This window comes from Carettochelys insculpta, chromosome 10 (genome assembly GCF_033958435.1).
Source record: "Carettochelys insculpta isolate YL-2023 chromosome 10, ASM3395843v1, whole genome shotgun sequence".
Taxonomy (NCBI): domain Eukaryota; kingdom Metazoa; phylum Chordata; order Testudines; family Carettochelyidae; genus Carettochelys; species Carettochelys insculpta.
Window position 1 is genome coordinate 4,493,964 of NC_134146.1, and position 20,746 is coordinate 4,514,709.

A 20,746-nucleotide genomic window follows, 5' to 3' on the forward strand; every position below is an offset into this window, starting at 1 on the left:
GATTTTCTGTGTATGCAGCAAGGACTCCTGTCACATTCTTTACACAATTAAGACTCTGCAAACATACAGGTTTTGCAATGAGAAAAGTCCGTGTGATGTTTTTGTGTTCCTTTCCCTTTCTGTTTGTGTATGTTCTTAGCCAGGAGACCTCCCCGGTTTTGAACATACGGGTGATAGGAGGCCAGGGGAAAAGGAACTCACAAAATCCACCAAACGCCTTTTGTTTCTTTTAGCACCGAAGAGGTTCCCTTGAAAATCTTAGCGCACAACAGCCTGGTGGGGAGACTGATTGGCAAAGAGGGCCGAAACCTGAAGAAAATCGAGCAGGACACAGGGACCAAAATCACCATCTCTCCGTAAGTTGTGATACATTGATGGAGGCGCACAACACGATTCCAGCCAAGAGATCAGCTGGATGGCTTGAAACGGGGCCCCTTGCTGTCGGGCTGCGGGAGGTGAGTGTCATGGAACTTGCTGGGGCCAGCCTTTGCGGCACAGAATAAACCACAATGCTAGCGGACAGGCAGAGCCAGCGTAGGACTCCCCCACAGGGGCATCGGCAGGGGTGCTCCCTGCAGTGCTGCTCCAGTAGCATGAGCCGTGTTGGGCGGGTCTGGAATGGAAAGAGGACATCCAAGTGGCTGGCCGGTGGGAGATGAGCTGCAGCTCTGGGTTCCTCCTGGCTGCTCTGAGGAGGGGCGTTCCTAGCTCCGAGCGAAAGGGGGCAAGGCAGCTTGTTTTCCTGTTGGCTGAAGGGCAGCAGCTTCACCTGTGGGTAACCGCTTAGTTTACAGGATTTGACCATTTATAACCCCGAACGGACCATCACGGTGAAGGGCAGCATCGGGGCTTGCTCCAGTGCCGAAGTGGAGATCATGAAGAAGTTGCGAGAGGCCTATGAGAATGACGTTGTGGCTGTCAATGTAAGTCCCCGCTGCTCTCGCCCTCCCGGGAAAGACCTCAGTGGGTCAGAGTTAGTGGGCCAAGCTGGGTGGTCCGTGGGCAGCTCTGCCTGTCACAGGGCTGGTGCGCGACGGGCCCCATTGGATCGAGCTGCGTGGGTGGACCTGTAGGCGGCACTGGGGCGTGAGGGGCTTTCCCCTCCTCCCCCGCCTTTTGTTTGGTCCGTGAGGCCCACGTCTCTGTTTTGCTCTTCCAGCAACAAGCCAACCTGATTCCAGGGCTGAACCTCAGCGCCCTGGGAATCTTCTCCACGGGGCTATCCATGCTGCCCTCTGCCGCGGGGGCCCGCGGGGCGGCTGCCCCCTACAACCCCTACGTGGTGAGTAGCCGCCCAACCAGGCCTGCGTGGACGTGGCCCCTAGCTCAGCGGGCTTAGGAGGGGACACTGGTTAGTCCCTAGTGAGGACAGGAGTGGCTTTGGCAGGGGCTGTCCCATATATGCTCTAGTACCAGAGCACTGCTCTTTTTCCTCGCTGGTTTGTGGTGGGAGCAGCAGGGGATTTATTTGTGCCCCAGTCCCTCCCCTGGAGCTGTGGCGCCATGGAAATCCGGCAGGCTGGAGCCTGGCTGCGTGTTTGGGGGCTGGGTGCCCAGCAAGGCAAAGCCGTACCCTGGTACTGTGTACCCTTGTGTGCAGTTCTCCCCGGCCCCAGTTAGGCCTAGGGCAGTACTCCGAGAAGCATTCCTTCCTGTAAGGGTTCGCCGTGGCTTTAAATCTGTGGCGGCTTTTGGCTGAGCATTGCCCCTGCGCTGTGCCTTATGTCCCTGCCTTTGGGGTGCAGAAACTGCTCCTCTGTCCAGCTGGCGGCCCTGGGATGGGACGAGCTGGGCTGTGCACACCTTTGCGTCTGCGCCTGCCAGGCATGTCGCAAGCATGTGCGTTTGGGTGTGTCCTCCCAGGCTTCCCACCCACCCTGCATAAGTACATCTGGCGTGTTAGCGACACCTCCTCCCAAAGGCGCCTATGCGGGCCCAGTCCTGGAGTCCTGCTGAGCAGTGCTATGGCCGAACTCAATGGGAATTAAACACCACGTCCGTGGCCCTCTTCCTCCACCATCCTCTTCCCACCAGAGTCTCCTGCCCCCTCCACTGTTAATGTCCTTCTCTTGGCCCCAGGGCCCCTCATCTCTACCCATCCACTGCAATCGCCTCGTCAGCTCAGTGTGTAGCCAGGTGCATATCTCGTTCCTGAGGGAGCCAGGTTCCGGGTGGACACTCGTTCCAGAGAGATGAGCAGGAGCAGAGCTCTGCAGGGTGACTGGCTGAGGGCGGGAGCAATGACAGAACTAGATTTAGAGAGACTGTGACGCCAGGCCATGGAACGTTCCCATAAGCAACCGAGGGAAACGGGGTCTTGATGGAATTCCTATCAAGGCAGATGCCCCCGAGCTGAGGGACCTACTCAAAGAGTAGTTGCCAGTGGTATGAGAGCGATTTACTGAGGCACGTGGGAGTCAGTCCTGGGTCGGGGGCTGTTCAGTGTTTTCATTCGTGGTGTGGATAGTGAAGTGGAGAGAGTGCTTGTAAAATCTGGGGGTGACATCAGGGTGGGAGAGGCGGCCAGCGTGTTGGAGGCCAGGGTTACTATTCAAAAGACCTGGCCAAGTTGGAGAAATGGTCTGAATTCAAAAAACCGGACTTCAGCGAAGACAAGAGCAGAGCCAACACTTAGGAGGGAAAAAAATCAAACACACAGCTACGGATTGGGAGATACCTGGCGAGGTCTCCGTGCCACTGAGAAGAACTTCAGGGGAAAGTCAACAGCCGGACGCAGCTGCCACTGGTCTGGGGTGTATCGACAGGCATCCCCGGTGTAAGACTTGGGAGGTGGTTCTCCTGCTCTGTTGGGCACTGGGGAGGCCCTAGTTGGAGCCCCATGTCCTGTTCTGGGCACCACACGTCAGGAAAGACCTGGACAAATTGGAGAGAGTCCAGAGGAGAGCAAGAGAAATGATTGAAGGGTTAACAAAGCTGTGCGGAAAAGTTGGGCGAAGCTGGGCCTGCTTAGGCTTGAGAAGAGGGCGGCTGAGGGGGGGAAGACTTGGTAGTCTGCAAATCTGGCAAGGGACGTTCTAAAGGTTGTTCTCCTTGTCGGCCAAAAGAAGGACAAGAAGTCCAAGGGGGACTGAGACAGAGGAAACGGTAGCTAAGCCCCAGGCGAGGCTTCCCGGGGCAGCTGTGGGATCTCCGTCAGAGGAGGCGTTTGAGAAGCAGTTGGACAGGCACTTGTCAGGGATGGGCTGAGTTTAATTGCAGTGCAGGAGGGTGGCATCTCGAGGAGGCTGTGAGTCTTTCCTCCTCCTTGTGGGGAGTTTCGTGGCCTTTGTCTGCCTCTCACAGAGAGGTAGCCGTGTCCGCCTGTGTTGGTCGCTGCTCCAGAACTGCTGGGGTCTTTTCTCTGGAGTGGCCTGTTGGGGGCAGGCATCAGCCATGACTCTGGCTCTTCCGTGCTCTCCTGGCATAATGTGCTCGCAAGTGGGATGGGCTGACAGACAAGTGACTTCTGCACCGCCCCCCAGCATATTTCTGGTGCAACTCCCAGGGGCTCTGCCCTCCGGGGGTAAGTTATCGCAGAGACAGGCTGCCTGGCCACACCTGTTCTTCTCTGACTGACCAGAGGAAGCCTTGTGGGGTGATTCTAAGGAAGCGGGGCCAGGCTCTCTGAGGCGACACTGAGACAGACCCAGGATTGATTTCTGTAGGAACGTAGAACACCGTAAAGGAGCCACGGCGCGTGTGACAAATGAGTGAGCTCTGAATCCAACGGCAGCTGCATAATGTCCTGGAGAAAGTTGTAACTTTGCTGGGTGTCAGACGACGTCAGTGTCATTTCATGGGAACTGGGCGTGTTAATCAATCCTTTCAAAGCACGTGGGATTGTTGTTTTAACCAGCCGCGTGGCAGCAGTGCCTTTCGGAGCTGGGATTGCGACAGCCTGCCTGGCCGCTGTGCGCTCTGCAGAAACGAGGCCAAACCAACACCCTCGGTCCGGTTTGCAAAACGTGCCCCTGGCTTGCGCTGCTGCTGGGAGAGCTGGGCCCAGACCCACAGGCGCCAGACATGCCGGGGAGTGAGGCGGTCATTCTCCAAGCCAGTCAGTCCAGATTTACAAACAACTACCTTGGCATGCATTTTGGGAAAGTTGATAGCCCATCAAGAACAGCCACACTGGGTCAGACCAAGGGTGCATCTAGTCTGGTGTCCTGTCTGCCGACAGTAGCCAATGCCAAGTTGCCCCAGAGAGAAGAAAGAGAAGACGCAAACGTCAAGTGATCCATTCCCAGTTGCAGACGTGGGGAGGCTAGGGACGCCGTTCCTGCCCATCCTGGCCAATAGCCCTTGAGCGATTGCACCTCCATGAATGTAGCTAGCTCTTCTTTGAACCCTGCTAAAGTCCTGGTCTCCACAGCCTCCTCTGGCGAGGTGTGCCACAGGCTGGCAGTGCGTTGGGTGAAGAAAGGTTTCCTTTTGCCCCGAGTCGCCCGTGATAACTGTGTATACTGCTGTGGTGTTTGTGCAGCAGTTCGACGAAGATGCACAGGTCGAGCGCCTTGAGAGGATGGGCTGTGGGAGCCACATGATGGGTTTGGTTTGCTGGGAGGGTGATTCTTTCATACCTGCCGTGCTTTGGCCAGCCCTGAGATGGCTTTTAACTCTTGCAGATAAATCAGCAACAGAGCTTAGTGAACGCTCCATATCCATTTCCCATTCAATCACTGGCACTGGATTCGGAGCCGAGGCCGAGTTTATTTACTTCTTTTTTTCCCCCCAAAAAACCCTATCGGCCACGCGAGCCAAGAGGGCCGTTGAGCATCATGCTGGTTGGTTGAAACACGGCAGAAATCTCTTGGGCACGTCCGTGTCCGTGCCTCTCTGCAGGGCGTATTTGCGTGTCTTTTCCCCGGGAAAGCTGCACGGTGATGTTCACGGGTCTGAGAAGTGGGGCTTTGCTTTGGGAGCGTGCACAAGATGTAAGGGAGAAGTGTAGGGTTCCCTGCACCGACCCCAAAGCTCTGCCCACAGCAAGGCTACTTGGCCATTCCCTTTTAGAGGAAAAAGGAAAGTCTGCATGATGCCAAATATAAAAAAGTTCTCCCTACACCCTCCTTGACAGGCTAACCAAAAGTTCACGGGACTCTACCTCCGTAATGGGGCTGGGGCAAAGGGTAAACAGCCCTGTTCCTATTCGGACATCTGTAGGTTATTGACCTAGTAGACGTATGTGCCCAGCAGGTGGGAAACTAGGAGTGACATCAGAGACAGGGCATAGTATTGAAAGAATGTACCCCACAGGTCACCCGGGAGGGCTCTCCTGGGGAGCAGAGGGGGTGTGTCTGCACAGGCAGATGTATAGTAGTTCTGGACCGGTGCATTCCCCTCTGAGGGGTACAGTTCTGCCCCGTCCGTCCAGCTCCAGGTGCCCGTCACCCTGCACGCAGCTAGCATCGTTAGTCCCTGTGCATTTTGCATCTGTCGCTCTGTACCCTCCCAGCAGACATGAAAGAGCTGCAAACGCCGGGAGGTCGCCGGTGGTGAGCAAGGGGGACGCGGCCTCGTGCTCAGCCTCCCCGAGAGCTGAGACGCACTGTTTTAGAAAAAGGGCTAAAACAGGCCCAAGTCACCCGGGCCCCCCAGCGAACTCGGCTCCATTTGCTTTTGTATCAAAGCCTTTGTCAAGCAGTTAGCAAATATCTGTTGTCTAAAGATCCATCAACCAAGGAGAGAGAATCCCCTGGCAAACCAAGGCCAAATCATACCTCCATGTGCACTTTGATATCAAATATGCCTGCTTGGAGCTGCCAGGGAGTTAATGTTGCTGGGAATTGAGGCTGATGTTTCACTCGGCGGCTGTAAATCCCTTCTCAGAAGCCAGGGCACGGAGAAGCTGTTTTTATTTGCCGTCTTTGCAGCTGGAGGGCTGGGGGCTCCCCAGGCTCCTGGAGACTAATGGCACTGGTGAGTTCCATGGCAGGCAGTGCAGGCTCCAGGCTCATCTCCCAAAGGTGCCTCCATGGGAGGCAGATCAGCCGAGCGCCACAGAGTTGTGCAGTGTCTCTGCTGAGGTCATTGTGGAAATGGACTGTGTGGAATACCTAATGAGAGCAGGTGAGGTGCTCTCAGCGGACCTGTGCGACTCACCTATACAAGCCCTGTCCACTGGGATGCACGCGTGCTGCGTACTATTCAATACGTGCACACATCAAATGGTCTGTTTCTTGTGCTTCCAAACTGTCCAAGCTCTCATGGCCTCCGCTGGGAGGTTGCATGTGCTGAGAGGTGGTCCCGGGCTTTGCTCAGATGCTGTTCATTTGGGAGGGGGAGGCAGAGACTTGGGGGCCAGCAGGGCCCTCTGCCGTTTCCGTTTTGCGTGTGTATTTATGGTGGCGAGCCAGGAGGTGGCTGGTAGCGTGGCCTGGTGGGTGGAGCAGAGGCTTGGCACTCGGGCTGTCTGGTTCTTGTCCTAAGTTCTGACCCTGGCTCTGCGACTCTCCTGCAGGGTGGCCAGAAGCAAGTCACTTCAGTGAGTGTCAGTTTGCCTTTTGTAGGGGATGCTCTGTGCCTGGTTGCCCCAGGGCCCATTGTGGTGTGGGATAACATAACACAAGAACGGCCACACTGGATCAGACCAAAGATCCATCCAGCCCAGTATCTTGTCTGCCGACAGAGGCCAGTGCCAGGTGCCCCAGAGGGAATGAACCAAACAGGTAATGATCAAGCAGCCTCTCTCTTGCCATCCATCTCCAGCTTCTGAGAAACAAGGGGCTAGGGACACCATTCCTTACCTGTCCTGGCTAATAGCCATCGATGGACCTAACCTCCATGAATTTATCTAGGTCTTTTTTAAACCCTGTTATAGTCCTCGGCTTCACAGCCTCCTCTGGCAAGGAGTTTCACAGGTTTACTGTGCATTGTGGGAAGAAGAATTTCCTTTTATTTATTTTAAACCTGCTGCCCATTAATTTAATTTGGTGTCTTCTGGTTTTGATACGTAAATAATTTTTCCTTGTTGACTTTCTCCACAGCACTCATAATTTTATATACCTTTATCATATCCCCCCTTTTCCTCCTCTTTTCTAAAATGAAAAATCCTGATCTCTCTAATCTCTCTTCATATGGGACCCGTCCAAAACTTCTAATCATTTTAGTTGCCCTTTTCTGAACCTTTTCTAATGCCAATATATCTGTTTTGAGATGAGGAGACCACATCTGTGTGCAGTGTTCAAGATGTGAGCGTCCCATGGTTTTACGAAAGGGTAATGAGATAGTCTCCGTCTTATTTTCTATCCCTTTTTTAGTGATTCCTAACATCCTGTTTGCTTCTTTGGCTGCCACTGCGTAGATGTTTGCTGAGTACTATCCACATTGACTTCAAGATCGCGTTCCTGATTAGTTGCAGCTAAATTAGCCCCCATCGTGCTGTATGTGTAGTTGGGGTTATTTTTTCCAGTGTGCATTACTTTACATTTATCCACATTACATTTTGTTTGCCATTTTGTTGCTCAAGCACTCAGTACTGTGAGATCCTTTTGAAGTTCTTCGCAGCCTGCTTTGGTCTTAACTATCTTGAGCAATGTGGTGTCATCTGCAAACTTTGCCACCTCACAGTTTACCCCTTTCTCCAGATCACTGGTGAGTAAGTTGAACAGGATTGGTCCTAGGACTGACCCTTGGGGAATAACCACTAGTTACCCCTCTGCATTCTGAAAATTTACCATTTATTCCTACCTGCTGTTTCCTGCCTTTTAACCTGTTCTCAATCCATGAAAGGACCTTCCCTCTTATCCCATGACAGCTTAATTTATGTAAGAGTCTTTGATGAGGGACCTTGTCAACAGCTTTCTGGAAATCTAAATATCTGCTGGATTCCCCTTGTCTACATTTGAATTGACCCCTTCAAAGAACTCTAGTAAAACATGATTTCTCTTTACAGAAACCATGTTGACTTTTGCCCAACACTTATGTTCTTCTGTGTGTCTGACAATTTTATTCTTTTATTCTTGGTTTCAACTAATTTGTCCGGTACCGATGTTACACTTACTGGTCTGTAATGGCCAGGATCATCTCTAGAACCCTTTTTAAATATTGGCATTACATTAGCCATCTTCTAGTCTTTGGGTGCAGAAGCTGATTTAAAAGACAGGTTACGAACCACAGTTTCTCATCTGAGTTCTTTCAGAACTCTGGGGTGAATGCCATTGGTGACTTGTTCCTGTTAAGTTTTTCAGTTTGTTTCAAAACCTCCTCTGGTGATACCTCCAGTCTTGGACAGTGCCTCAGATTTGTCACCTACAAAGGACAGCTCAGGTTTGGGAATCTCCGTAACATCCTCATACTTGAAGACCGAAACAAAGCATTCACTGAGTTTCTCCACGATGACTGTCATCTCTGAGTGCTCCTTCTGGATCTCGACCGTCTCCAGGTGCCCCACTGCTTGTTTAGCGGGCTTCCTGCTTCTGGTGTACGTTAACATTTTGTCGTTGCTCTTTGAGTTTTTGGCTATTGGCTTTTCTTATTGCACATCTCCCTTCTGCCAGTGGGGCGTGTCCTCACCAGCTTCACAGGCGCATCGTGGGCTCTGTGCAGAGCAGGGAGGGCTCTTGGCTCCCTGGGGAGCTTGCTGCTAGGAGCCCAGCAGCTTCCCAGGATCCGGGTGTGGAGTTCTGGGCCCTGGGGGCTGCTTGGCCCCTGGCAGCGAGTGGTGGGGTTGGGGGGGCATCCAATCTGGAGCGTAGACACTGACGTGATTAGGTTGCGGTAAGGCAGCGTATGTCGACCTGACTCCCTAGAGTAGACCCGGCCCCTGTTTCTCATGCACGTTAACCCGGGTCCCTTCTGTGTGGTTCGACCGCCACCTCTCCCGCCGGCACCAGGGGCTAAAGAGCTGCAGAAGCCGGAGCCTACCGGGCTGTGAATCGGGTGGTCGGCAGCGGTGCAGCTGCTCAGGAGAGAGCCCAGTGCCGCGCAGCTGATGAGCAGAGGTGTTTTGTTTCCCCCGGTGTGGCATGTTTGTGCGTGCCTGGGTGCACACGCAGACTTGGTTCGGCACGTGGCTGGAAGAGGCCCGGGCCTGGACGGAGAAGCTTAGATCAGTGTCAGCGCTGTTCCGAGGCAGCGGGCCGAGATTTGAGCTTTTCACCTCTGCGCACGATCTGAGGGCCGGTGACACAGGAGGGGTGGGGAGCACGGGGACGGAGCCCCTGCCGCAAAGACCCCCGCCACAGCGCAGGGCTGGAGCACGGAGCCCCTGGCAGATCAAGGGGCCAAAGTCCCGTTTCCCCCCCCACCCCCCGGAGCCCCCACCGCGGAGCCAGGGTCAGAATCGCCCTATCCTGGAGTGCTCCGTCTCACGGGCACCCACCTCCTCCCCAGAGGGCGCGAGGCAGCCGGCGGGCCAGGGGCCGTGGAAGATGCGGTGGCCGGGCCCGGGGCGTACGGAGCGCACCGTCGGGGACCCCGCACTGACTCTGCTTTTCTTTCCTGCCGTAGAGCCACTCGGCATACCTGGCGGGTCTGTACGGAGCCTCCCCCGGTGGCGCCTTCTCACAGCAGCGCTCTGTAAGTGCCTGCGCTGGCCCCTCTCGGCCACGGTCCCGCCCGGTGCTGCTCCGCCCTGGCAGCAGGCGGGCCGGGGCTGCACTGCAGCTGCTGGGCATGAGGTGGGGGTTCCCTACGCCCCTGCAGGACTCCCCCGCAGCAGGGCAGGGCCATGCCAATCCCAGCGCCTCTCCCTGAGTGCAGGGTGGGGCGGGGCGGAGCCGAGCCCCAGGATTTAAACTGGGTCTGCAGGAGGAAGCAGCGGGACTCAAGTGTCCCGTCCGAGGTGGCCCTGGGCGCGTTGCCTGTCCCCCGCCCCAGGTGGGAGGATGAACTAGAGGCTCTGAAAGGTCAGCACCTTCCCCGTGCCGGTGTCTGGCATGTTGGGGGCCCTTCCCTGCCTAGGGCCATGGAGGCGCGGCCGCTCCGCGGTGGGACGGCCAGTGCAAGGCAGAGAGAGGTGCAGGGCCCTGGCTCCCTCGTGCTGCTGCTTGGCCTGTGAGGGCAGAGAGCACAGGCCTTCTCCACCCACCCGCTCCTGGGTGGAGTGCCCTGGCCTGGCAGCGCCTCCTCCCACCCCCCCCCCACCCCCCGGGCAGCCTGGGGGTCCCCTCCAGCTGCACAAAGGGGCTGGCGCCTCTTCTCGGGTCTGTCCCAGCAGAGCCGTTGTGTGGGAGCACCGGTTTGGGTGCAGGCTCCGGCGCTGTCTCCTGCGGCCAGCACGGAGCCAGTGGGCTGAAGAGCCAGCCGGCTGGGGCCAGGACACAGACTCTGCTTGGGTCAGCTTTAGGACAAAGCCTTGGGAGCCGCGAGTTGCCCCAGCTACGGGGTAAGGCAACGGGGGATCCCCTCATGGGAACCCCAGGCCCAGGGCTCCGGGTGCCTTGCAGCCTTTCCAAGATGAGCAGCTCCCCAAAACCATCCTGCCCCTGCCGGCGTCCCAAGTTCAAGCTGGCAGCCGGGGGACGCCCCCGCCCCACCCGGTGCCCGCTCTGCACACCAGTTCTGTGCCAGGGTGGCTGCGGCTGTCCTAGGGGTCGGACGCTTCCACCAGACCCCTGTACTGGACCAGGGTGTGGAGCCGCCTGGAACGCTGCGCATCTGAGCGAACAGGGCAGCAGGGACGGCCTCTCAGCCTGCGGGAGGCCCGGCTTGAGGCCTTCTCTCCCCTTCGCCCCGCCGGCAGTGCTGGTGGCTGTGGCATTTTAGCCGTCCGAGGCGCGCCCAGCGCGGGTGCTAGCAACACCAAAAGCCCTGGCCTGGCCCGTGTCATTGTGGGAGGCGGCTGTAAGGTGCGTTCGGCCATGGATTGGGTGGTGGGACTGTGTAGCCGTGGCGCAGTTGTTGGTCGGGCCTGGCGGAAAGGTTGCGTGAAGCAGCAGGGGGGAAAGATGGAGGTGGTAGAAGACAGAGGCCACAAGGGGAGAATGTCCAGGGCGGCTGCATGGGACTCGGTGGAGCTCGAGGTTCCTGCGGCACGTGGCGGAAGGAGGAGTCGGTCTGTTTGGTGTTTCCAGGTTCTGTGCTGGACGCGGTGTGTCAGTGTGAATTAGGGACTTCCGAAGAGGCCCGTTGCCTGGCATCGGGCGTGGTCCCCGCCTAAGGGTGGTGGGAGCGGCAGCCAGGCCATGCTGCTACGGGGACGTAGGAGCCGTGGCTGAAGCCGTGGGCGTGGCGTCTGCGTCCAGGAGGTGACTTGTGCTTTTGGAACCATGGATGTTGCCAGCTGTGGAGCTCGGAGCCCATCTTCACTGGGGCAGGACTTCTCCCCACCCCACACCCACACCCACACCACTGCCTTTCCCTCCACCCTTCCTCCCACCTGGCTGCCTCTGAGCACTGGGTTGGACGTGCACCAGAGGACACTGCAGACCCAGCCGGCTAGCAGCAGGAGAGCCCCTGGGACGTGCCCAGGCTGCTGGAGCAGGGCTGTGATGTGCGTCCGTGCTTGTCCGCTGCGTGGGGGGGGTCTTGCCCACCAGGGCGCCCCGGCTGCCCCTGCTCTGAGTGTGGCATGACCTGGCGCTGGGGATGGGGAAGGTCCCGGCCATCTCTGTCCTCATGCCACTGGGGTCAGCTCCTCGGAGAACGCGGGTGCAGCCCAGCTCCAGGAACCAGGCAAGCGTCCAGCCGTCGCACTGCGCCCTGGGGACACCAGCATTTCCTGGGTTTGGCAGAGTGACTTGCAGGGTGTAGTCCGGCACTCGGGCTCTGCCTCCCCATGGCCCCTCACTGGGTCAGGCCGTTTGAAAGGGATGGGGGCTTCGGGCAGGGGAGGCTGAATAGGCTTGGCTGCCGGTACAGGGGACGGCTCTCCAGCACTTCCCACCCGGGTCTCTGGTGGGCCTGAGCCAGCCCTTTGTGGCCGACGGTTGGCCACGAAGGAGCTGCCAGGTGAAAGGTTCTGGTTGTGCGAGATCTGGACTCGGGTGTTGCAGAGCCACATTGGCCGGGTGGCCCCCGTCTGCGGCAGTGGTGCGAAGACTTGGGCCTGTGGCTTCTCGGGTGGCAGCCGTTGGGCAGAGGTTGAAGAGGCACCAGCCCCATCCGGTTCTTTCAGCAAAGCCCTGGCTGGCTGCTCAGTGCAGGAGCGGACCCCGTCCCCAGGGCAGTTAGATCCTGGGGCCCAGGGACCAGCCTCTTACCCACCAGCTCTGGGAAGGACCGAGGACCCCCCACCCCTCCCAGTCCCACTTGGCTCCGTCACAAGGTCAGCGGAGGTGGAAAGTCGCCTCCAATCCCCCCTTCACATCCCCCGGAGCCTCTCAGGGAGGGTCTCTGGTCTCGGCGCTGTCGGCCCTTCCGGCCCAGGGAGCTCGCTCTTCTGAGCCGCCTGGCTCAGGGTGCCCGGAAGCTGCCCACCGTTGTTTGCAACAGCAGCCGTCTCTGCCCTCTTGCTTGCCGCGCCGTGCCCCTTGCGTGCCATGTGCTCCCCCTCGCGGACTGTGCCCCTCGCGCGCTGCCCCACGTGTCCGTTTCTTTGTGTCTCCCCTGAGAGCTCAGATGTCCCCTCCGCTGTCTTCCTGGGGGAGACACCTCAGACAGCTGCGCCTTGGTTAGCAGTGAAACGCGTAACAGAGTGACGCCCCCCTCCCCGTCCTAGAGGGCTCCAGTATACTCCATGTTGCAGATTTTATTTTTCCTACAGGGGCAAATCAGCTGTGCCCCGCTGGCATGCGTCCGAGGGCTGGGAAATCGCACCCAGCTCTGCCCCTCCCTGCCCACTGAGCAGCCGGGAAAGCAGCAAGCAGCCCAGCTTCCGTCTGAGATCTCTGTGTTTGTCTCTCTCCCGGCAGGTGCCGGTGCAGGAGGTGGTGAATTTATTCATCCCGACGCAGGCGGTGGGCGCCATCATCGGGAAGAAAGGCCAACACATCAAACAGCTGGCGAGATTCGCTGGCGCCTCTATCAAGGTAAGCAAAGAGCCCGGCGGGCTGCCCCCGGCCCCAGCCAACGGGGGGAAAGGAGTTGGTGCTGTGCAACCCAGCAGCTCAGGAGCCTGCAGCCAGTCTGCTCTGTCAGGCACCAGAAGCTGTTTCAGGCCCTGGGGCCAGACGTCTCTTCATCTGTCTCCCTGCTGGCTCCAGCCTCCTCCCTCGGGCTTCACGTTCTGCCATTGTGACTGACCAGGGTTAGTTCTGGTCAGACCACAGGTCCGTCTAGCCCAGGGGTGGCTCTGCTGACAATGGCCAAGGCCACGTGCCCCAGAGGGAATGAACAGAAGTGGTCATCACCGAGTGAGCCATCCCCCATTCCCAGCTTCTGACACACACAGTCTGGGGACATCATCCCTGCTCGTCCAGGCTGATAGCCACTGATGGACCTAAGCTCCATGAATTTATCTAGGTTCTTCTATGAAACCTTATTAAAGCCCCCGCCTTCACGACACCCTCTGGCAGGGAGTCCCATCGGCCGACTGCCCCGTGTGAAGAAATGCTCCCTTGTGTTTGTTTTGAACCTGCCGCCCTTTAATCTCGTTTGGTGACCCCTAGTTCTTGCGTTATGGGAAGGAGTAAAATCCTCTCCCCGTACCAGTCATGATTTGATAGACCTCTTTGAGATCCCCCCTCCCCGTCACAGAGGCCGATGCCAGTGGTGATAAATGGTCTTTCAGTGGCACTCCAAAGCGTCTGCCCTCCCCAGATCTCTCTGCTGCCGTGAGCTACAGGGGTGAGGCTGAAACCGGTGCTGCTCTGCTGGTGTGGGGACCACCACAGCACTGGTGATGGGTTGTGCTGGTGCTGCGGGACCCCGGGGGCGGGGGTGAGGGAAGGCCCCGCCTTGCCACTAGGGAAATGGAGGGGTGGGAAAGGCAGCGTTCAAATCCGGCCGCTTCGAGATGAGACATCTTGTAGAAGTTGGACGTGGCTTGGGCAATGCCAGCACCTCCGGGCTCCTGGTCCTGCTGGGCAGCCTGACCCAAAGCAGCCTTGCTCCTAGCCGTGCCTACGTCCTTCCCCGTGGATCCAGGCTCTGGGGAGAAGTCAGCGTTTGGTTTGGTCAGGGTCTGGGCGTTGGGAGCTTTTGGAGGCTGCCCAACGCCGCAGCCAAAGCAAAGCATGCGAAAGCCCCACCAGGGCTGACAGCCACCGCTGGCTCTGGGGCAAATGGGGGGGCAGGGCCAAGCGTGGAGAGGGTGGGGCCTATGGTAGTCAACCCTTAGGACTGCTCCGGCTCTCCCCAAAAAACAGCCGCAGAGCTGGCCGAGCTCCCCGAAACGCCAGGCCCGTGTCGTGGTTCTGACTTGCCACTCTCTGGCTCACAGATCGCCCCCGCAGAGGGTCCGGATGCCAGCGAGAGGATGGTCATCATCACCGGGCCCCCGGAAGCCCAGTTTAAGGTCAGTGGGGCCTGGGCAGGGGGCCAGGGACCTCCTCGGGATCCAGCCCTGAAGACTCCAGAGCTGGTGCGGCTCTGAGACCGCCGGCCTCGTCGGGGGGAGGGGCAGCCTTGGGCTGGGCCCAATCCTGTGCAAGGGACATGGAGACTCTTCCCTGCTGCCAGCCGGAGGGCTGTGCTGTGCTGCAGGGCCCCTCCCACCCAGCCGAGGCGGCGTTCGTACCCAGAGGAGTGGGGGCCAGTGAGGTCGTCTGCTGTGTCCTGCCCCTGCGGGCGCCGTAGCACCCAGCGGGGGGCTCCCTCCCTGCAGCCAGTTCAGCCTGGGTCCCCTGTCTCCCTCCCCAGCTCCCCGGGCCAGAGCAGGGCCCGTCCATGCGCAAGTGGGCAGCCCTGAGACCACACAGTGCTCACGAGCGGGTGTCGTCCTTAGGCCGCAGCATGAGCACGGCTCAGAGCCGTGTCTTCTCCACCCGGGGAGCCAGGGGCCCCCAGTGCCAGGCCCACCAATGGGGGTCAGTGGCCCCCAGTGCCCCATTCAAAGGGGCCCAGAGCTGCGGCCGTCACTGCTGCTACTTCGGCTGTGAAGGGGCCACCATGGTCCGGGTGGTGCTGAGGGCCCTTGGCCGGGCCCCCTCCCACCTTCCCCCAGGGCCCGCGGCGGCTGGTGGCCCCACTGCTCGATGCTTGGGATTGCTGCACGCCCCAGGGCAACGGTGGCTAATGGCACCGGGGCTGTCGACTCTTGCTGGCCCCGTGCTCAGCAGGAGACTGCCGAAGGCCCTGCGTCAGGATCCCAGCATCCGCTTCTGGGCCTGCGCAGGCAGGGTCCCGGTGCATTCAGCGTCGGGTGAGCCAGTCAGCCCCAGGGAGCATGGGGATCCCTGTAGCGCAGGGGGGATGCTGAGCACTGGGAGCCGAAGGGCCAGACATCCCAGCACACTCGGCCCCCTGGGCGCCCCCCACGTGCACACACACGCAGGGCCAGGCTCCCCTGACGCTTGGGTCTGGCACTCACCACAGGTTTGTCTCCCTCCCCAGGCCCAGGGCCGGATATTTGGAAAACTGAAGGAGGAGAACTTCTTCAACCCCAAAGAAGAGGTGAAGCTCGAAGCCCACATCAAGGTGCCTTCCTCTGCAGCCGGCCGCGTGATAGGCAAAGGCGGCAAAACGGTAGGTCAGCCCGCGGCGGGGCCGAAATGCCTCTGGCTTCGTAGCCCGTTTGTCCGCTAGCTCTGCTGGAGAGGCCCTGCCTGGACCGTGGTCTGTGCTGGCAGCAACTGGCCGCACCCTCTGGGCCAAAACCACGTCCGACCCCATCGAGTCGTGTACCCCCGCCCCACGGCCTTCCCTGGACTTCCTGGCCAGCTGGAGGCACTGCAGAGCCGTTCGCTACCCATCCGTTGGCCACTGTGGGGGTGGCCTGGTTCCATGGGGCGAGGGGACTGCCACAGCTGAGCGGTCCCTGCAGGCTTAGGGGCTCAGCAGAACTGGGGTCCTGGCTGCAGATCCAAAGATCCCCGCCATGTGGAGAGGCAGGCGGTGCCTCCAGCTGGGTGGCCGAACCCTGCCCGGTGGGGACACCTAGCAGCCGCTTTCCTGGCCCACAGCCCCTGTGAATGCACCTGGCCTGGGGGCAGTTGGGAGGGGAGAGAGTGAGCTCCCCGTCTGTCCATGTGGTGCAGCCCGTCCGGGATCCGCAGAGGCCTGGATCCGTTGACCAGAGCCCTAGCCCATCGCTGCACAGGGGAGGCGCCGAGTCGTCCGCCCCTGCCTGCTGGCTGTCCTGCTCCGGCGGGGCTTTGAGGAAGAGCCAGGAACGGCACCGGCCATTGACGTGGTTAGTGACGCCCGTGAGTTGGTGTCAAAATGCCTCTCGCTGCAGGTGAACGAACTGCAGAACTTGACGAGCGCAGAAGTGATCGTCCCCCGGGACCAGACGCCTGATGAGAACGAGGAGGTTGTGGTTAAAATCATCGGGCATTTCTTTGCCAGCCAGGTGCGTAGTTTGCAGTTCCCTAAGAGGTGTGGGGCAGAAGGGGAGCCTGTCCGCCCTTCCCAGGGGGTCAGATGTGTTACCTACACCAGTCCTGCCTTCCGGGAGTGGGGTGGGGTGGGGGCAGGCCTGGCTTCCCACACATACCAACCTGTTCCAGTGCAGCTGTCCCCGGCTCTCTCCGGCGCAGAGCCACTTGGTTTCCCAGCTGGCTCCAGCTCTATGACGCCGGAGTGGTTACCAGGCTCTGCGCCTCTCTCAACCTAACCCGTGAGCACGGAGGTCAGAGCTGGAATCACCTGAGCTTTCTGGGCCAGCCGTTAACTGGCTTTGATTTGCCTCAGTCCCCTCGCGTCTGCGTAGGGTTTTGCATTAAATTGCCTTTACTTCTCCCCCAAAAACGTCTCCCCCTCACACTGTCTGTCGGCGGCAGCTGGGGCCCTGCAGGTCCCAGCGCCGATGGGAGCCGTCGTGTGGGCGTTCATTTGACCCAGGGATGATGTTAGATTTCCTGCTCCCCCACATCCCCCTGGATCTGCGTACTTGGGACGCGCAGGGCAGCAGCTGGGTATTCCCGGATCCTGGAATGTTGCAGCTCGCCCAAGCCAAGGGGGAAGTTTCATTGGCGATAAACTGTGAGCTAGGACCCATGTACGGGGCTCGACGAGAGCATGCAGGGGCCTGCGAACGCCCCCTTGGTGCTGGCAGAGGCAGCTTCCAGCCTAGGGTGCCCGGCTCTGCCTGATGGCCACCCTGGAAGCCTTCCTGAAGGGTAAACCTGTTCCCCCAGCCCCCTAGCACAGCACACCCGAGAAGAAGGGGGGGGTTGTCAACCGGGTGTTGAGAACCCACCGCAGGGGTGATGGAGCTGCTTTGGTCCAGGCCCTGGGGCCACTGGGACTCTGCTCCCGTCTGAGTGGGCTTTTACCGAAAGCTGTTTGGACGAGGTGCGAAGCCCAAACGTGCATGTCTGGAACGGGTTCAAGGAGTCAGCAGGGGGCCTCCTCCTGTCCCTCTGCTGCTGGGGCGTGGAGGTGCCCGGGAAGGAGAGCTCCCCCGGACCGCTCCAGAGCGGTACCCGTCTGTGAGACTTTTTATTATAGCCAACACTTCACAGCGCCTCCTGCCGGGCCACTGTAGTCAGCCCTGGTTCCAGCAAACGGCTCCCTGTCTCTCCGGCAGGGGCCCTTGGCCAGGTCGAGGCTTCAGCCATGCAGCCCCTTCTCAGGGTACCTTAGCTGTCCCCGCCTCCCGTTCCGATGTGCATTCGCTGCTCTGGGCCCAGCTGCTGGGTGTTTGCTTTCCAGGGGCAGTTCTGTCGCGCTCTGGGCTCAGCTGGGGTCACAGAGAATGGGGCCCGGTAGAACCCTGCTCTGACGCGGGCGCTGCCGTGCCGGGCTTTACCGCTGCAGGAGCCGCGACGGACTGGGCCTGGGTAGGCGGCCTGAGGAGCAGGCAGCAGCCCGGTCCGAGAGCACGTGGGTCTCAGCACTGCCCCAGCCAACCCAGCACCAAGGGGGCGCGCAAGCCCCACTCCCCGTCGCGTTGCAGGCTCGTGGTGGTTGCAGACGCAGCCCGCCGCAACCCCTGGCCTGGCTCGCTCCTGTGCTGAGAGGCGTGGGCCACCCTGCCCCTGGCAGAGGCGGGCAGGGAACGCTGCCCTACCCAGCCCTTCCTGGCAGCTGTTTGTCTCTCTCTTGCTTTGCCCGCAGACTGCACAGCGCAAGATCAGGGAAATTGTACAGCAGGTGAAGCAGCAGGAGCAGAAACACGCTCAGGGAGCCCCTTCCCTACCGCGCGGCAAGTGAGGCTCCGAGGCGCCAGCCAGCAACAACCGATGAATGTAGCCCTTCCAGCACCCGCCAGGAGGCCAGAGGGGGGAGCCAACCAAAGACTGCGGCTGGGCTGGGCAGAGGACCGATTCTCAGCGGGGCAGGGGCGGGGGAGGGCACTGCAGACCGACTCTTCCCAGCCACAGCCTCCATCTTCCTCTCTTCACTAGCGCGACACGACCCCTTTAGTTGGACTAACCTAGGCGGAGAGGGGGCAGCCAGCCCCCTGCCAGCGCCGTGGGAGCCCCTCTCTGCGCAAGGGCGCACACCCTAGAGGAGGAGATGGCAGGGCCTCGCGCCATTCATCTCTCTTAGAATTACTAGAGCCGTAACAAAACTAACCCCTTCCACCAAGGTTGACTTTTTCCTTATTGTTATTTTTGACTTGTTCTCGGGGGGCTTTTTGGTCCGGCCCTCGGAGGCCGAACACACAGTAGATTGACGATATCGTCAGCAATACTGGCAGAGGGTAAAGTAGTGATTTCCGGCAAGGCTTGAGGAAGGCTGAGGATTGTCTGTCTGTGCCAACACAAGGGATACCGTCTCTCAGGCACGGGATCTCGCGGTAGAGCTCTGGCCGGCTCACGTACCTGTTTCTCTTCGCTTCACTGATGCCACACTGGTTTTTGCATCTTGGCCTGTTCCCTCCCTCTTTGACGCTCTCTCTGTCTCTCCCCACCACCCCACTGCCATGCTCTACGTAACACGTCGCCCAAAACAAACACCGGAAACGCCCGGCCACAACTTCCACAGTGGTTCTCACCAAACCCACCCACCATGGTACTTACCCTTGCGTTTTGCAAAAAAAGAAAGAAATACTAAGCGCCTCCGCCCACGCAGGCGTTTCTGCCCCGGGCACGGGAGAGATGCTGCAGCCGGCCTGGGGCGAAGGAGGTGCTTGCTTGGTATTTTTTAAAGCGGGGGAAGAGGGGAGACACGACTAACTTACGAGAGGTTGTGGGCCCAGGGCAGGAAAATGGCAATTTTTTTTTTTCTTTTTAAAGAAGAGAGAGGAAAAAGAAAAAAAAACTACCTCAGGTGTTTTCGTACCTCAGCACCTTTGCCCTCGTGTTTCCCTTTTAGAGATTTTTGTAAAACTGATAGTTGGAGCATTTTTTTATTTTTTTAATAAAAATGAGTTGGAAAAAAAATCCAGACCAAGTCAGCTGCCGGCCGGGAGAAACTGCCCTCCCGGGGGCATGACCACGACTCTGTATTATCTTTCTGCCAGCGGAGAGTCCCATGGCCTTTCTGTGGGAGAAACCTTGAGCGTGTTCTTAGGAACAAAGGGAGAGAAAGACCAGCGCGAGGAAGGATGGCAGAAGACCTGACTTTGGATAGGGCACACACACCCTATGTGACGGCTGCCCGTGTACTGGTTTCCGTGAACATACCATTGTACCAACCGACTGCAATGCCAGTTTCCTCTACTGCAAACAGTGTTCTGTGAAAAAAAAAGAAATATATCCAGCTAACACGAGCCTCTGCTTGGTACTTATTGTCATTTGCTGGCACGGCCCTGGGAGCAGGGGGAGCCTGGTCTTGTGCCTGGCTAAGGGAGGGGGAGAGGGGATGGGTGTGCAGGGCCCAAAGGGTGCCCTTGAGCTTGGCCAGACCCCGCCCCCCCCCCCCCCATGGGAGTTGTGTGACTAGCTCTGAATCTGGGGGGGCAAAGTTAGCAGGAGGATGAAAAGGGGAGGGGAACGTGGCAGCTGCTCACAGTCCTTAGCTCAAAGTGACATTGTAAAGGGAGTGAGGTGCATGCTAGGGCTGACTGCAGCTAGGGCGCAGGCTGTGCTGGGGGGCAGGCGGCGGGAAGCCATATGCTGCAGCCCCAGCAGTGCAAGGAGCAGGCGGCGTTAGGCCCGCCCCCCCCCCCCCCCCCCCCCCAGCCACGCACACACCCTGGGTGCCCGCAGCCTCAGCACTGCTGCCAACAGAGGGCACTGCAGGGCACAGCCCCACCCGCACGTGAAAGGCGGGGCCGGGTGCAGCAATGGGGTGCTGGGTGCAAGCGGACAGGTGCTTGGCTGCATAGGACATGGGGCAGCATCTCCATGGGCTTGGCCAAGCCAGGGGTGTGAGATGCTGCTGGGCTGTGGCCGCACATGCCCCAGGTCGGGGTTGGTTTGTTTGGTTTTTTTTTGGGGGGGGGGGGGGGGGAATGGGCTGGCCAAGTGCCAGCCAGACGCTTTAGCTCAGCAGCGCTTATTGCCCCCCCCCCCCATTTTTTTAATTGGGGGGGGGGGTGTGTTTGCTGGGCTGGCACTGGCCAGTGCATGTGCGCGTACATGCGCGCGCACACACACACACACACACCCACCCACCCCTAAGGGGGTTCACTCTCACACTGCAGGACTGGTTGTTTTTTTGTTTTGGGGGCGGGGGGATGCTGGCCACTGGTACCCTGCTGGCTGGGGACACTAGGCAGTGGGGATTGGCCCAGCCTTAGGGAACCTCATATCCCCCGGGTACCATAGGGCCAAGACATGGGCACAATTGAGCACCTCCAGATTTTTTTTTTTGGTTTGGGGGTGGGGGGGCCCTGCAGAGCCCCCACCCCTCCAGCTGATTTGGGGGGGGG

General features: G+C 59.2%; 1 protein-coding gene across 2 annotated transcripts in view; it reads left to right on the top strand.

The window, feature by feature from the left end:
- The window catches only part of IGF2BP2 (insulin like growth factor 2 mRNA binding protein 2), a 66,179-nt gene extending 46,537 nt beyond the window's left edge, over positions 1-19,642 (top strand). The window contains exons 8-16 of one of the 2 annotated variants that reach the window (XM_075003732.1): positions 234-356; positions 788-923; positions 1,160-1,282; positions 9,451-9,519; positions 12,795-12,911; positions 14,264-14,338; positions 15,376-15,507; positions 16,220-16,333; positions 18,043-19,642. In XM_075003732.1, coding sequence (XP_074859833.1) covers positions 234-356; positions 788-923; positions 1,160-1,282; positions 9,451-9,519; positions 12,795-12,911; positions 14,264-14,338; positions 15,376-15,507; positions 16,220-16,333; positions 18,043-18,138 — 985 coding nt within the window. In that variant the 3' untranslated portion in view covers positions 18,139-19,642. The remainder of the gene's footprint in view (positions 1-233; positions 357-787; positions 924-1,159; positions 1,283-9,450; positions 9,520-12,794; positions 12,912-14,263; positions 14,339-15,375; positions 15,508-16,219; positions 16,334-18,042) is intronic. The other variant, XM_075003734.1, reaches the window with a different exon arrangement.
- Positions 19,643-20,746: the final 1,104 nt, after the last annotated feature.